General features: G+C 35.6%; 1 protein-coding gene across 1 annotated transcript in view; it reads left to right on the top strand.

Moving 5' to 3' along the window:
- Positions 1-14,404, top strand: part of TRDN (triadin) — a 294,196-nt gene that overhangs the window by 43,944 nt on the left and 235,848 nt on the right. Inside the window, exon 6 of the mRNA XM_059401567.1 lies at positions 1,737-1,796. Coding sequence (XP_059257550.1) covers positions 1,737-1,796 — 60 coding nt within the window. The remainder of the gene's footprint in view (positions 1-1,736; positions 1,797-14,404) is intronic.

Here is a 14,404-nt window from a genome sequence, read left to right as displayed (position 1 = left end):
AAAGGTTTGATATTACCATCCAGATATCTGGAACACATACAAAAACACACACATGGAGCAGAATCTGGAAACCTATGGAGAAGAGAACCTAGATGTCCATCAACAGATGAATGGATCAAGAAGATGTGGTATATATACACAATGGAATACTATGCAGCCATCAAAAGAAATGAAATCTTGCCATTTGCGACAACATGGATGGAACTAGAGCGTATCATGCTTAGCGAAATAAGTCAAGCGGAGAAAGACAACTATCATATGATCTCCCTGATATGAGGAAGTGGTGATGCAACATGGGGGCTTAAGGGGGTAGGAGAGGAATCAATGAAACAAGATGGGAATGGGAGGGAGACAAACCATAAGTGACTCTTAATCTCACAAAACAAACTGAGGGTTGCTGGGGGGAGGGGGGTCGGGAGAAGGGGGGTGGGATTATGGACATTGGGGAGGGCATGTGCTTTGGTGAGTACTGTGAAGTGTGTAAACCTGGTGATTCACAGACCTGTATCCCTGGGGATAAAAATATATGTTTATAAAAAATAAAAAATTAAAAATTAAAAAAAAAATGACAAGAGAAGCCAAGGAATGGATTCCTCTAGGTTTTGAAGATCTTTCTTTGAAACTTGGAGAAATTTTATCAGAGATTAGGATAAGTATCTTAACTCTTTTGTATCTCTATTGCCATATGAAAGTCAGGGATGGGATAAGGATGCAGGAGTGCGCTGTAAATGGTGTGATGAGGGATTCATGGGGCAGGCAAGGAGGCAGTTTTCACAGTCATGGTTACCTTCTTAGCAGGGGAAAGTCACTGTCTTTTCCGAAGGTACTTAGGAATTTCCAATGGGTGGTCTTGATTTTAGACTTCTGGAAAAATTACAAAAATACAAATTCATATTTACAAATGGAAAATTTAAAATGTGTACAGTGATTAGCACCATCTCAAATCATCTGTGAAATAAAGTTGTGATAAATAAATAAGTAAAATTCATTAGCATTTTTCTAAGAAAAACCACGCTATTAAGATTAAGTCACTTTTCAGAGGTAGTAATCATATTTATAAACTCTAATATCTAATTTAGGTCTATCCAAATTAACTGCAAATTCACAATTAACTTCATTTTCCAAGCTTTGGCAATGTATGTATACTGAAGCTAGCAGCAAATTAAATATATTTGTTAAAACCTGATATTTAGAAAAAAAATGTAACAACTGACTTATTCCATGAAATGTGTCATATCTGCATGCAGTAATTATTGGTTAAATGCAATGCCAAATTCTGATTATAAACATAGCTTAGAGTCAATACTTCTGAGATGTATTTCCTATTAGGTAGTTACAGTTCATTTCACAAATTCTTAATTTAATATGTAAAAATGAAATCTTCCTCAATCTAAATGACATTCTTACTAAGGATTCTTAATTGTATTGAGAGTAATTGAAATTAAACATAATTATAGTTTGTGATCAATTTTAGCACTGGAAATGGTGACAACATATCCCCATTTATGTAAGTTTTTAGGCTTTTTCAAATAACACTGATTTTGAGGTAAATCCAGCTTTTTCCTTATTTCAATAAATGAGTGATTTATTTAGCAATATGTTACGATGACTTTTTTGATTTAGGAAAAATTTAGACTCCCTGGTAGAATTTTAAAGTTTAGATCATAGCAATAGTTTACATTTTGTACATTGTCAAGTAGAGTTTTTTTAAATTATAAATTCTGTATTTTTCCTAGAAATACACAAAGATAAGACTGAAAAGCAGGAGAAACCTGAAAGGAAAATACTAACTAAAGGTAACTGTTTAATTTTGTGTTTATTCTTATTTTTATTTAGAATATATATTTTGTATGCTGACATGAGAGAAAGGAAAACTTTCATGTGGAGTGTTCCCTTGTTTTAACATTTTTGAGCATGTTTAAATGAGCACCTTTACTTCTCAGGTAATTCCAGGTATAAATATATAAGTAATATTTAATTGTTGTACTCAAAGTGACTTCAAAATCTATGACAATGTTTAAATTATTTTCAACAGGTTTTTCCTTCTAAGATAGTACTGCAAATATAATTGTTGATTTACTAGTAAATACTTTTCTTCTTTGAATATGTTATTGTAATAAGCCAGAGTTCATTTTTTTTTAACCTTAAATTTTTTATGCCATGCAGTACCTTGAAAATCATTGGAACAGAAATACAGTCATTATATTGCCTCCCTACAGACTGCTACGGCCCCACAGTTTTCGTATATAGCCTCAAGGGGTACATGGACAGTGACAACATGATGATTAATATTCCTTTCAACTCAACTGAATCCAGTAACTGCAATCTTGCATTAGAGGCATATTAATAATGGCCAGCATTGTCTTGCTCATTTTATAAGCATCTCTTTTCTAGGAGTGGCCCTTGTAGTCATAAAACTTTAAAGAAACGTACAGGAATAAGACTGATGATTCACAGACCTGTACCCCGAAACAAATAATTCATTATATGTTAATAAAAAAGAAGAAAGAAACATATAGGAAGCAAGAGATTTCAAAGGGATATATTTCTAAATAATTCTCAGGATTCCCCAAATGATCAGCCTCGCATGCTTTTTAAGCGAGTCAGGGCAAAAATTAAATTCTCATAATTCTATGTCACACAACTATCTGTTCTGGACAGAATTTGAAATAATTTTTTTTCTGGATAGAAATAGAATCTTGTCTAATACTTATTATGCCAAAGCTCACTAATGTAAAATCACCTGCAATGAAGACCAAAGTTGCAAATAGTTTTCAAATAACAGAAGTTCTACTTAACCCTAAATTATACCAATATGTGAATATATTAAAATGCCATTTTAATACTTGATGTAATTCCTTTTTGTGAAGAGTTTAAATAATTCTTCAGATATTATGTTTTTAATCCTAATGTTCCAGTTTATGCCAGATTGATCAGCCAATCCTTACACAATCAGGGACAGTGAAACTCACTCAGTTGAAACCATTTATATTTGTACTTAGAGAACTAATGTCTTCTTACTGTTCCCTTCCCTTTTTTTGGCCCCCAGTTCCTTTGGTCAGGGAAATTGGACACAGCTCTTGGGTATGGATTAACTAAGCTGGCCATGACTGAACTGGCTATGTGTTTCAATCTGCTGGAGGTTAAACAGAAACTCAACTGGTTCCACATGGTTGGAGTCTCTGCTGTTTTATCTTGTACACTGTACTATTAATTTAATAGCAGTGCTTCTGGAGTGGATATGGTGATGCAGATGGCACCATTTGCATTTTGGACCTGGCTCTATTAGAATCCTGCTGTTAAAGACTTTGAGCAGTGGGCTGTAGAGTGGGCTTATTAAACTAGTGAGTCTTGCATAATTAAAACAGTGAATTTGGCTGGAGTTTCAAATAAATTTCTCAAAGCCTGGGTTAGAGATTAGTACCTGAATATATTCCCCAAATAGACCAAATATATTTTGGAAAGTGAATATTTCACAAGAAAGAGAAACCGGAGCTTCAACTGTTCAAGACTTAAACAAGCTTTAGAAGTACTTTCTTCTTTCTCTATTTTTAATGTGTCAATACGAATGAAAGGGTCCATTTTACTGCTTGGTTTCCTCATCCAGGTGGAATAAATGCCTGCTTTTATATCCAGGTGGTTCAGTGAAAATAAATGTGGTTTTATAACCATTCACATATGTAGATGAATATGTTTTCTATATGCTACATTTCATATCAGTCATGGTTATATATGATTGGATATTTAGGAATTTAAATTCTTATCAAAATATTTGAACTCTTACAAGATAGGACAGAATATATCCAAGGTATTATTTGTTTGTGATGGTTATAGACATACCAACAAATATTTGAGCCTGAGAAGTTGGTAAAAACTAAAAATAAGAAAAAAATAAAAGATGGTGAGTACTGGTGAAGCTGGGGGAGATAAAAATTTGGGGAGCCATAGAAGCTAGATCACACTCTATTCTCTCTCTCTCTCTCCATAATATGTATAGACCCAGAGAACATATATTTCCAAAATCTTTTTTTTAAAGATTTTTGTTGTTGTTGTTTATTTGAGAGAGATAGCAAAAGAGAGCACAAGCAGGGAGCTCAGTCCCAGGACTCTGGGATCATGCCCTGAGCTGAAGGCAGATGTTTAACCAAATGAGCCACCCAGCTGTCCCCCCCAAAATCATTCCATATAAATACACTATCTAATGCTAATTCATTTTTAAAGTGTCAACGAATCAGTTTTGATCCCCACTTTTCATAACTTTATAGTTATCACCTTATTTAAATGATTTTAATTCATGAAGCTAATGTAACTTTTATTCCTATTTTTTCCCGCTGTTCATTTTATCAGATGGTTTTCTTAAGGGAAATATACCAGTTTTATGGAACTGAGGAGCAAACCCTTTAATTCTTAAACTGGTAATAAGTACTTACTTTGGTTTTAAGGTATAAGCTCTGACATGTTAGTTAATGTTTACCTTTTAATTAACCTTGGTTTTTACTTACATAAAAGAAATTATAATTTATTTCATAAATATGACACAGTAATGTCCATACTTGTGACCTTAAGTTGAATTAATACAGCAATTCAGTGGACTATTACATGTGTTTAAAAGAAACTTACAGCCACATTTTAACTTTTCTTGGATCACCAAGATGCCATTCACAGAGTTGTTGCTGATATAAATGGCCCTGGTGAGTAAGGAGAATTCCCTCATGCCAGAGGAGTTGTAGGCACTGAGTATTGCCTGTGGCAGAAGTTAACTGGAAGAATGCTCATTCCATTCCAAGGTGATGGTTTCTAATGGAAGATTTTATAGCTTAAAATGATTTTGCAGAATATACTCATATTTAAAGCCAAATATTTTAGAATATATTTCTGTCTAACCTCTAAGAACTAATTTCCAGATGGAGATGAGTAAGGCAGTCTAAAGACCACATCCCATGATTAATTCAGATGAAGGGATGATCATTGCGGAATGCAGAGCCACATGTCAAATATTGACAAGAAATATTGGTCAGAATCTCATCTGGCAGTCCACAGTTTGGGCATCCTTCATAGGTAGGAATAACTACGTATACATAAGCTTTAGAAGAAAAGATATACAATCATTGTAGGGAATTCTAGAAAGTGGTGCTATTTGTCATAAATAAAAGGTCCAAGTTATGGTTGTTAAAGACTATTTCCCTGACTCAAGGTAAACACTCAGACATATTTATTCAATAAGTAAGTTAGGAGCATAGTGTATGATTTTGACAAAGAAGGATGTCACCATTATTTTATCCTACTTTTAGAAATGTCTTGGATCAACCAGTTTGAGTCAGAATCCAAATTTAGGAACTACTGCCTGTGTACCCAGGACAAATTAACTCATTTTTGTTGCCTCTGTTTTCTCATATGTAAAATGGGTATGATACAGTTGTGAAGATTAAGTGATTATGAAATGTATATGTGAAATCATTCAAAGAATTCTTGGCAAATTTTAATTTCAACAGTATCTATCAGTTAGTTAACTAGTCTTCTTAATCACTAGTGATTAGGTCAGTGACAATCCCTTGTGGATTTCTTATCTGCGTTATTTCTCATCCTATATTTGGGACCACTTGACATCCTTCTGAGCATTGGCTGAAGCAACTTAAGATCTGTCATCCCAAGATTCTGTAACACGACACTAAACTACCTTTTTTGTCACTTCACCCCTGTATTTGTGCCTTCCTTCCTAAAAAATCTCATGCAAGCCTTTATCTACTATGAAACAAATACTGTACTTAATCTATGCTTTCTAATGTTTCACTTAATCTTCATGGAAGAATCCAACATGGTAGGTATAATCCCATTTAAAACTAGGAAAACTGAGGTTTATCTGAACTTAATGATTTTTCTCCATGTCTCATATTTATTAAGTTGTAGAGTCAAATTTTAATCTCAGATTTCTTTAATTTAAGAACACGTGGCTTTCCCCACTATATCTTTCATCTCATTTCCTTCCTTCTTTTTTGCTCCACGGTGTGGAAGTCTCTATAGCAGAATTTTCTCACAGCTGGAGAATCTTGAATTGTTCTCTGAATCCTCATGGTTAGGACTTTGTAAAATCTGCTGATCAATTTCACTGATCGGCTTGTACTTCCATAGAGCCTGGACTTGTCTTGCTTGATGGCTTCCCTGCATAGCAGGCACGGTATACTTAATAAAATGTATCCACCTCTAAATCTCCTCACCATTGTTGCTACACTTAACAAAATAAGAAATGAGACCTGACAGTACTTATTCTTTTGGTAGAAATGCCAAACGGCATGTCATGGGTGTATTAGTTTTCTGTGGTTGCTGTAACAAATTGCCAAAAATGTGGTGTCTTAAAACAATAGAAATTTATTATCTTACAGTTCTAGAGGCCAGAAATCTAAAATCAGTTTCACAGGGTCCAAATCAAATTGTCTTCAGGGCAGAACTACCTCAGGGGCTCTGGGAGAGAATCTGTTCCTTGCCTCTTTCAGCTTCTAGGGTTGCTGTACTTCTTGGGTTGTGGATGTATCACTCCAGTCTCTGCTACTGTGGTCACAGTGCCTTCTCTTCTGTCTTCAAATCTTCCTCTGACTCCCTATTATAAAGATACATGGGGTTGCATGTAGGGATCCTATAGATAATCCAGGATAATCTCCCTATCTCAAGATCCTTGATTTAATCACATTGCTATTTTTTTTTTTTTTTTTGGTCATGTATTGTAACATTCACAGATTCCAGGGATTAAGACATGGATGCACTTTTAAGGGCCATTATATAACCATACCCCTGAGCTACTCTTTAACAAGAGTACTAGAAAGGACTGGTAGCTAAATACAAAATATAAGTATTTAAGGGTAGGAATCACAGAATGGGAAAATTTACCAAATTTATTGTAGCAACATTGTCATAAGAATTTTTATAAAACTTTAGCCACCAGCATAGCCAAAGTTAGGTGTAAAGTTATTATTAGGGAATTCAGGGTCGGAGGAAGTATTCAGGTTTCATTGTTTAGGGGACCAGAACTAATTGGAATAATTCTACTATTTTTGGTTTATTTTAAGAAGCCAGATATTTATTCATTTGTTTCTTTTTGTTTTTTTCCTGATGAGAATATGTGAGGACTTTAGTCATATTAGAAGCAGGATAACGTTTATGTGTGGCCAAGACAGTGACATAATTTCCTTAAGATATTATAATATAAACTCATTAAAAATTCATACTCAGTGTGCATGTACTTTAAATCAAAAACTTGAGAATGACCTGAATACCTCAAGTATTTTCATATTGGATAATCTCTTCACATTTCATCTAAAACATCGATTAATTAAGAGCCCAAATGGTTAATTAATTTTGATATTTGAGAAGACTAAAGAAGTAGAATGTGAGGGGCGCCTGGGTGGCTCAGTGGGTTAAGCCTCTGCCTTCAGCTCAGGTCGTGACCTTAGGGTCCTGGGATCAAGTCTCTGCTCAGCAGGGAGCATGCTTCATCCTCTCTGTCTTTGTCTGCCTTTCTGTGATCTCTATCTGTCAAATAAATTAAAAAAAAAAAAAGAAGTAGAATGTGAAAAGTCTCTAGACCCTCGTACACAACTCTCATCTGACTTAACACGGATAACTAACAGACTTCTTTCACTCAGTGTATTTGAAGTCCACGTTAAGTTCCATTGCACAGAATGTCTTCATCCCTCTCTATTACTGGTCACAATATTAGATATCACTATCCACCCAGGCTATTCAAGCTGCAGAAGGAGGGATCGTTGTTGCCAGGGGTGATATGGATTTGATGGACTTCAGAATCGTCTGGATAGTTTAAAAATATACATATATAATATTTAATATAATATATATTTAATAATATAATATAATATATTTAATTTAATATTATATATATTTTTCTACCAAAAAAATAACTACTATCAGGTCTTGTTTCTGAAATATCCATTTCAGACTCCATTCTGAGACCATTAATGTTTGGGAGGTGAGCACAGGGTTTGAGTCAAGCTTTTCAAATGATTCAAATGAGCCAGGGTTAGAATTGCTGTCAACTGAACTCATGGCCTAGAGTTCAAGAACAGTCCACGGACAGACACAGAATGTACAACTGGATGTCTCTAGGTGAGGCCTGCACTAACTATTTACCATAGTCTTCACTACACTCTCTCATCACTCCTGGAGTAGACATTTAATATGCATCATTTCAGAAGACATTTGAGTGACAGTCCTGCCATAGACATCTTGGTCTCCTCAATACAAAGAATGGTCCTGCTCAGCCCCTTGTCATACTCCCTCTTTACTATCATTTATCCTTTCCTCACCTCTCTACTTCCACTGCTATCTTCTCCACAATCATTTCTCAACTAGATTAGGGTAGTGCTTAGTCCCTACCCCCTTTCTTCCTTTTATCTTCTTTCTTTCTTTCTTTCTTTCTTTTCTTTCTTTCTTTTCTTTCTTTCTTTCTCATTAAATAGGATCCATGCCCAGAATGGAGCCCAAGGTAGGGCCTGAACTCATGACCCTGAGATCTGGACCTGAACTGAGATCAAGCATCAGCTACTCAACCAACTGAGCTACCCAGGCAGCCCTAAGATAGTCATTTCTTAACTGATTTCTCTGAATTACCCCTTAAATTCATGCTAATCATGACCCTCACGGGCTTCAATCCATTTGTTGCCATTATAGCACGTTAGAGGTAAAAGCCACATTTTCTACCATGGTATAAAAGACTTTCTTCATTTGATCAATGATATCCATACAAATGTCCAGCTTTTTGTACTTTCCCACATACCTTCCCTACTCTGCAACCTCCTCCTCAACCCCCTCAATTCTCAACTTGGCCCCTGATGCCCCACCAGCCCATCCCAGACCTACCTACATTGCCTGTGCCTTAGGCGGCCACACTGTTGGGCACTCGCTAAGTAGGCTCCATGACATCTCACAGCTCTGTGCGTCTAGATGAGCACTTTTTTCTGGGCAGAAGCCCCTTCCTGTGGAGTCACTGGGCAAGTCTGTTCATCTCTTTGATTTTCAAAATGGACTTTCAGGGCAGGAACTATGTGTGTCTTCATGTTTGCTCTAGGTCATTTTTGACATTTCCTTTTGTGATTCTGTGTTTTCCTATTTATAAACAAAGAGATTTACGTTCATTGGTCTTCCAGATTTCTACCAGGTCTGAATTTACGTGCTTATAACAAATTAAAAATGACTCTAACATCTAGCAAAGTACCCAACACATGAAACACATTCAATAAACACTGAAATAATGAATGAACGAATTAATGAAGCAATCATTTTCCCTGTTTTGTTAATCTCGACTTGACTCCTACTGACAATTGTTTTTTTGGACATTTCTATATTTATTTTCACATGTATATAATTATTCAGCTTTAATTGGACTATTGTGATGTCAAATTTATTCGGTCAGCACCAGTTGAAGAATTTGTAGGAACTCCATATTAACACAAAAACGATTTGTAACATATAATTAGGAAACACAATAAAATTTATAACATAATAATATAGATTAAAGTAATACAGATTAATTTGGACAATTTGGAAAATGCAAAAAAGGATGAAAAACAACTACAACCAATTATCCAAAGATAATTACTAATATATTTTTTACTTTCCTCTAGCTTTTCTTTCATTTAGTTTTATTTATTGCATATTGCCTTGGGTTTTTTTGCAACTACAAATTTTATTGTTATTTTTCAGATAACATTTAGGCTTTTTTTTAACCATTAAACATGTCAATTTACTCCTAGATTAAACCAGAAAAGATTGGAACCCAATTGGTAAACATGTAACTAGATGGGAAGACATTATCGAAGATGGTTCCTAGACAAAAGGAGAGTTTTTTAAGGCATCCAAAATAATAGGTATTTGTTAGATCAGCCTGACTTGTTTAGTGTTCAGGTGAAGAGCTGACCTTAGGAGTGGGGAAGAAGTTCACATGACAGAAGTGTATGCTAATGAATGGCATGTGGTCAACATCGAATTGGGCCAGTCAGTGGAAACGGGGTTATCCTCACAGGCAGTTATTGTAGATGAAAAAACTGGTCACAGCCATTAAGCAAAATACACATTAAGTTAGTCATCGTACTTAATTTGTGCCAAACACCATATTGGACACTAAAAATTCAATGATGTATAAGACATAGTCCAGTGAGAGATCTAAAACAGCAAACACGCAATTACACTATCTTGTGGTGAGTATCCCACAAAGAGATATCCTGCAGCAGACAACTAGCTGCCTCGGTTGCTGAATAGGTGTGACTGTAGTTTTCTGATAAAGCTTTACAGGAATGTATGGCTGAAGATTTAGATGTGCACTCTGGAACCTAAAATGGAAGACATAAGAGCTGGGTCAAGGGTCAGTCTTCAAGGAACCAGGTGAGAACTTGATTGGAAGAGTGCAGGAGAACCCAAATAATTAATATTGGTATTGGTTTCCCAGGGCTCCAGTAAAAAAAAAAAAGTATCAAAAACTGGATGGCTTAAAATAACAGAAATTTATTGTCTAAACAGTTATAGAGGTAAATTAAATTTATTTGTTACCATCAACTGAAAAATACAGTAGTCTATATATTGTCTCCAACGTTAAGATTTCAGCCGGATGGATTACCTCAAAGAGCTGTAAAGGAGAATCTATTTCATGCTTCTCCTGGCTCCTGCTGGTTGGCTGGCAACATTTGACTTATGGATGAACCGTTTTAATCTCTGTCTTCGTCTTCAAATGGTGTTCTCCCTGCATCTCCGTTTCTTCGCCTTGTGCATATCTGTGTCTGTGTCCAAATTTCCCCTTTTCATAAGGCCATCAGTCCTATTGAATTAAAGACCACTGGAATGACTCCATTTTAAACTGATTACCTCTGTAAAGACTCTATTTCCAACTAAGGTCACATTCTGAGGCACTGGAAATTAGGACTTCAACACGTCTTTTGAAACTCTGCAATTCAAGGCATAACAGTTTCACGTGAGTCAGAAGAACATTTTTAAAAGGGTAATTTAGAATAATAATCCTGATTGACTGGTTTAGGGTTGTTTCTGGGAAACCATTACAGGACTGGAATCATAAGCTGACAAAGGATTTTGCTGAAGATGATGAGCAAAAGCCAAAGAGGATAGGATGTTCAAGTGTATCTAAAGATCCTGGCTTCTTATAAAAAATGCTCTCAAAGACCACAGACTAATGTAGTGAGCCTGTATTTTATAAACTTTTACTTTTGCCCTCTCTCAGCTATGCATAATGGACTCTTTAAGGTATCAAATATATTTTCTTTTTCTCTCTGCCAGCACTGAAAGATAAATCTGGAAAGTGAGGCAAGAAGGCTCTGCACAAAGCTATGTATCACTTCCTGCATAGTAATTGTTCCTTTTGAGGAAGTGATTATAGTTCTGACTGTAGCAATGGAGTCCCAGTTGAAGGGGAAATTACCCATAAAATTCAATCAGATTCGAGAGTAAAACTGTATTTTGGAATTTGAATATATATCTTGTGATTTGGAGCATATATCAGATGAGCTTTATATATTTGGGTAATTTGCCTAATCAGCACATTAATACATAAACAAATGTAATTTTATTGTGGAAAAAGAAGTGTATATTCCAGGATGGATTGTGTATTACATGCTTGGAGAAGCCAGCAGCACACTTTGGTTGTAAGAACAAGTTTCTAGTCTGCACAAGACCTGCATGGACGAGGTAGCATAGCTTTGGAGGAAGAGTATGATTTGGCAATCTGTTCACAATACTCTTGTTCTTTTCTGCCATGGCCTCTTTTGAGACAGTGTTTTCATATCCAGGGACAAAGAAGTTCAGACTAAGGGATCTTCTAGGTTCCTATCAGCTCTAAAATTGTGTGCTTATTTTAAGTAAAAAAAAGATCATAAAATAATCCTTTAGGAAGAATTAGTAATATAATCTTCAACAAATTTCTCTACTCCTCAAGAGTGCTCTTCTATTGAGTTCATCATTATTGCTTAGAATGTGTAGTTCATCTTGCCTTAGCACAGGATAGAAATTCTACGATTAGTTACAAAAATAAATAAATAAAAACATACAGAGACATACATACTAACCAAAAGCACATTGGACATTTTGTTTAGTGTTGGCTAAAACCTCTGCAAATTAGTACTGAAAAATTTTTGACACCAAACTTTCGATTTTTTCCAACTACTACTAACACAGAGATCAGCAAAGAGCTCAGCCAACCTGGCCCTGAATGCCTGCTGGTTTGCTGCTAGGGAAGATTTGGTCGATAAGAACCTCAGGGTCAGATTCACTATGAGCTCTGGTACATTCAGAAAAGGACACAGGGCCTGTCTGGCAGGTTGCCAGGGCCAAGCTCTGTAAAAGCACAGAACACAGCTTGCAGAGTGCTGGAGAGGGACCACATGGGGTGGGCGAGAGACTGCGGCAGAGTTCAGTTGAGCTGAATGTTCTGGTCAGAGAAAGGTCAGAGTCTGGGCAAGAGCAGGAACAGCAGGGCCATGCCAACTCCAATGCCAAACATCAGGGCCATTCCAACTGGTGGATTCCATTTGTTTTTAATTACCAGTATACCAAAGGGACTTTTGTTTCTTGTAAATAAGGATGACAAACAAATTAAGCTCCAGCAGGTGCAACAAGCTTATTTTGTCCTGAGCTAAAAGTGTCCTAGCTAAGATATAACTTGCCAACAGAGCTGATGAAAAGGAAAGTACTTTTTTCCTCCACACGAAAACTTCTGGTTGTAGTTTCTAAGCAAAGAGGAGGTCCACAAGCAAATGTGGTTGTTGTGGCAAATTACTTTCTTTTATCTTAGCGTAATTATTAAGGCAGTTACTGGTGGTTGCATTGTTTTGATAGAAGTTTTAAAATTTTGCGTCTGAGCTCAGTCTTGCGGAAGTTTGAAGGTTTCATCCAAGAAGCTTTAGTGGCTGTCTGCCATTTTGAACAGCTCCCTAGAGCCCATGGGTCCAGCTGTTTCACTGAGCAGTGTTATGGTACCATTTCTGAGGGGGATAATGAAATTCCAGCATACAGGATTGTGTCTATAAATCAAAACTTAGACTGTGAGGAACCAGATTTTCCCCCAGGGTGACAGGAATGAGGCATTAATATGCTAATTTGAGTCTGAATTCAGCCCCCTTGCTCTTTCAATTTTGTATTAATTCCTTCATTTATGCCTGTGCACACGTCAGCCAAAAAATCCTTTAGTGGAATGGACAACCAGCTGTCCGAGGTGGGTGAGGTCTGGTCTTTCACAGAAGCAGAGACACAGATTAGGTGTTCTCCTGGGGATCCTGCCAATCAGGTTCCAGAAGCACAGCTTATCTCATGCAAACTTGGTTCCCCCTAGAGAACTTTTAAAAGAGGCTTTGTTTTTGCCAATATTCTCCTTCAGTTTTTGGCTTAATTAATAGTAATCCAAAAGAACCAAAATAAGCTACCTGTGGTCATGTGTAAATGCTGAGGTCCTCTCTTTCTTTTGTGAGATATTTATATTGACCTTAGTAACTCAGAAACACCCAAAAGGACTATTAAATGTAAGGAAAAATAAAGCTTAGATGTTCTAAGGTATATTTTTTTTCTTCTGTTTCTCACTGGGTTTAATTATTTAAGAAATTTTGATAAATTATAAATTTTGTATGCCCAGAAGCAAGCAGTGTTTATAATATCTATACCATATCATTAATAAATGGAATTGTATTCGAAGATGAAAATAGTTTTTCTTATAATTTTAGAATTTGGCTCACTCAAAGAAAAATCTATTAAAACTCCACTATGGAGCAGACATCACATGATGAGCCAGGGATACAAAAATAAAATAACCTGGTGTGGTCTTTAAAGAGATTTCACCTACTAGGGAGTCAGATATAAAAACAACAGCAGTAATATTATTTAATAGCCAAAATGGAATTACGCAAATGGTTTTGTTTGCCTATGAAGTAAGTAGAGATCAAAGAACATTTTGCAGTGGAGGAGACAAGTGAGTCAGCACTTAAAGGGCGCATTGATAAGAGGAAGTGTGGGAGTAAGAATGTAAAGTTCAAGGGGAAATTCATGGAGATGAGATTGCATTGATGAGTAAATATCAAAGCATTAAAGCAATAAAATATTTTTAGATTTCCTATAGCATCTACTATGTTATAGATACCATGCTAGGCCATGGGGGGTTACTAATATTCATAACAGGTCAAGAGTATAATCAGATTTTCCTATTAGAAATGTTACTCTGAGAGAGAAAAATCTCAATCTAAAAGTTCAAGGGAATAGATAAGATATTATTATAATAATGTAATAATATTATAATAATATGTAATATATAGTAATATAATATATAGTAATATAATAATAATGTAATATAATGATATTATTATTACATAATAATATCATTACATAATAATATCAATATATTATTATT

This window comes from Mustela nigripes, chromosome 5 (assembly GCF_022355385.1).
Source record: "Mustela nigripes isolate SB6536 chromosome 5, MUSNIG.SB6536, whole genome shotgun sequence".
Taxonomy (NCBI): Eukaryota; Metazoa; Chordata; class Mammalia; order Carnivora; family Mustelidae; genus Mustela; species Mustela nigripes.
The sequence above is the reverse complement of the archived record's forward strand: the minus strand, read 5'-3'. Positions and strand labels throughout refer to the sequence as shown.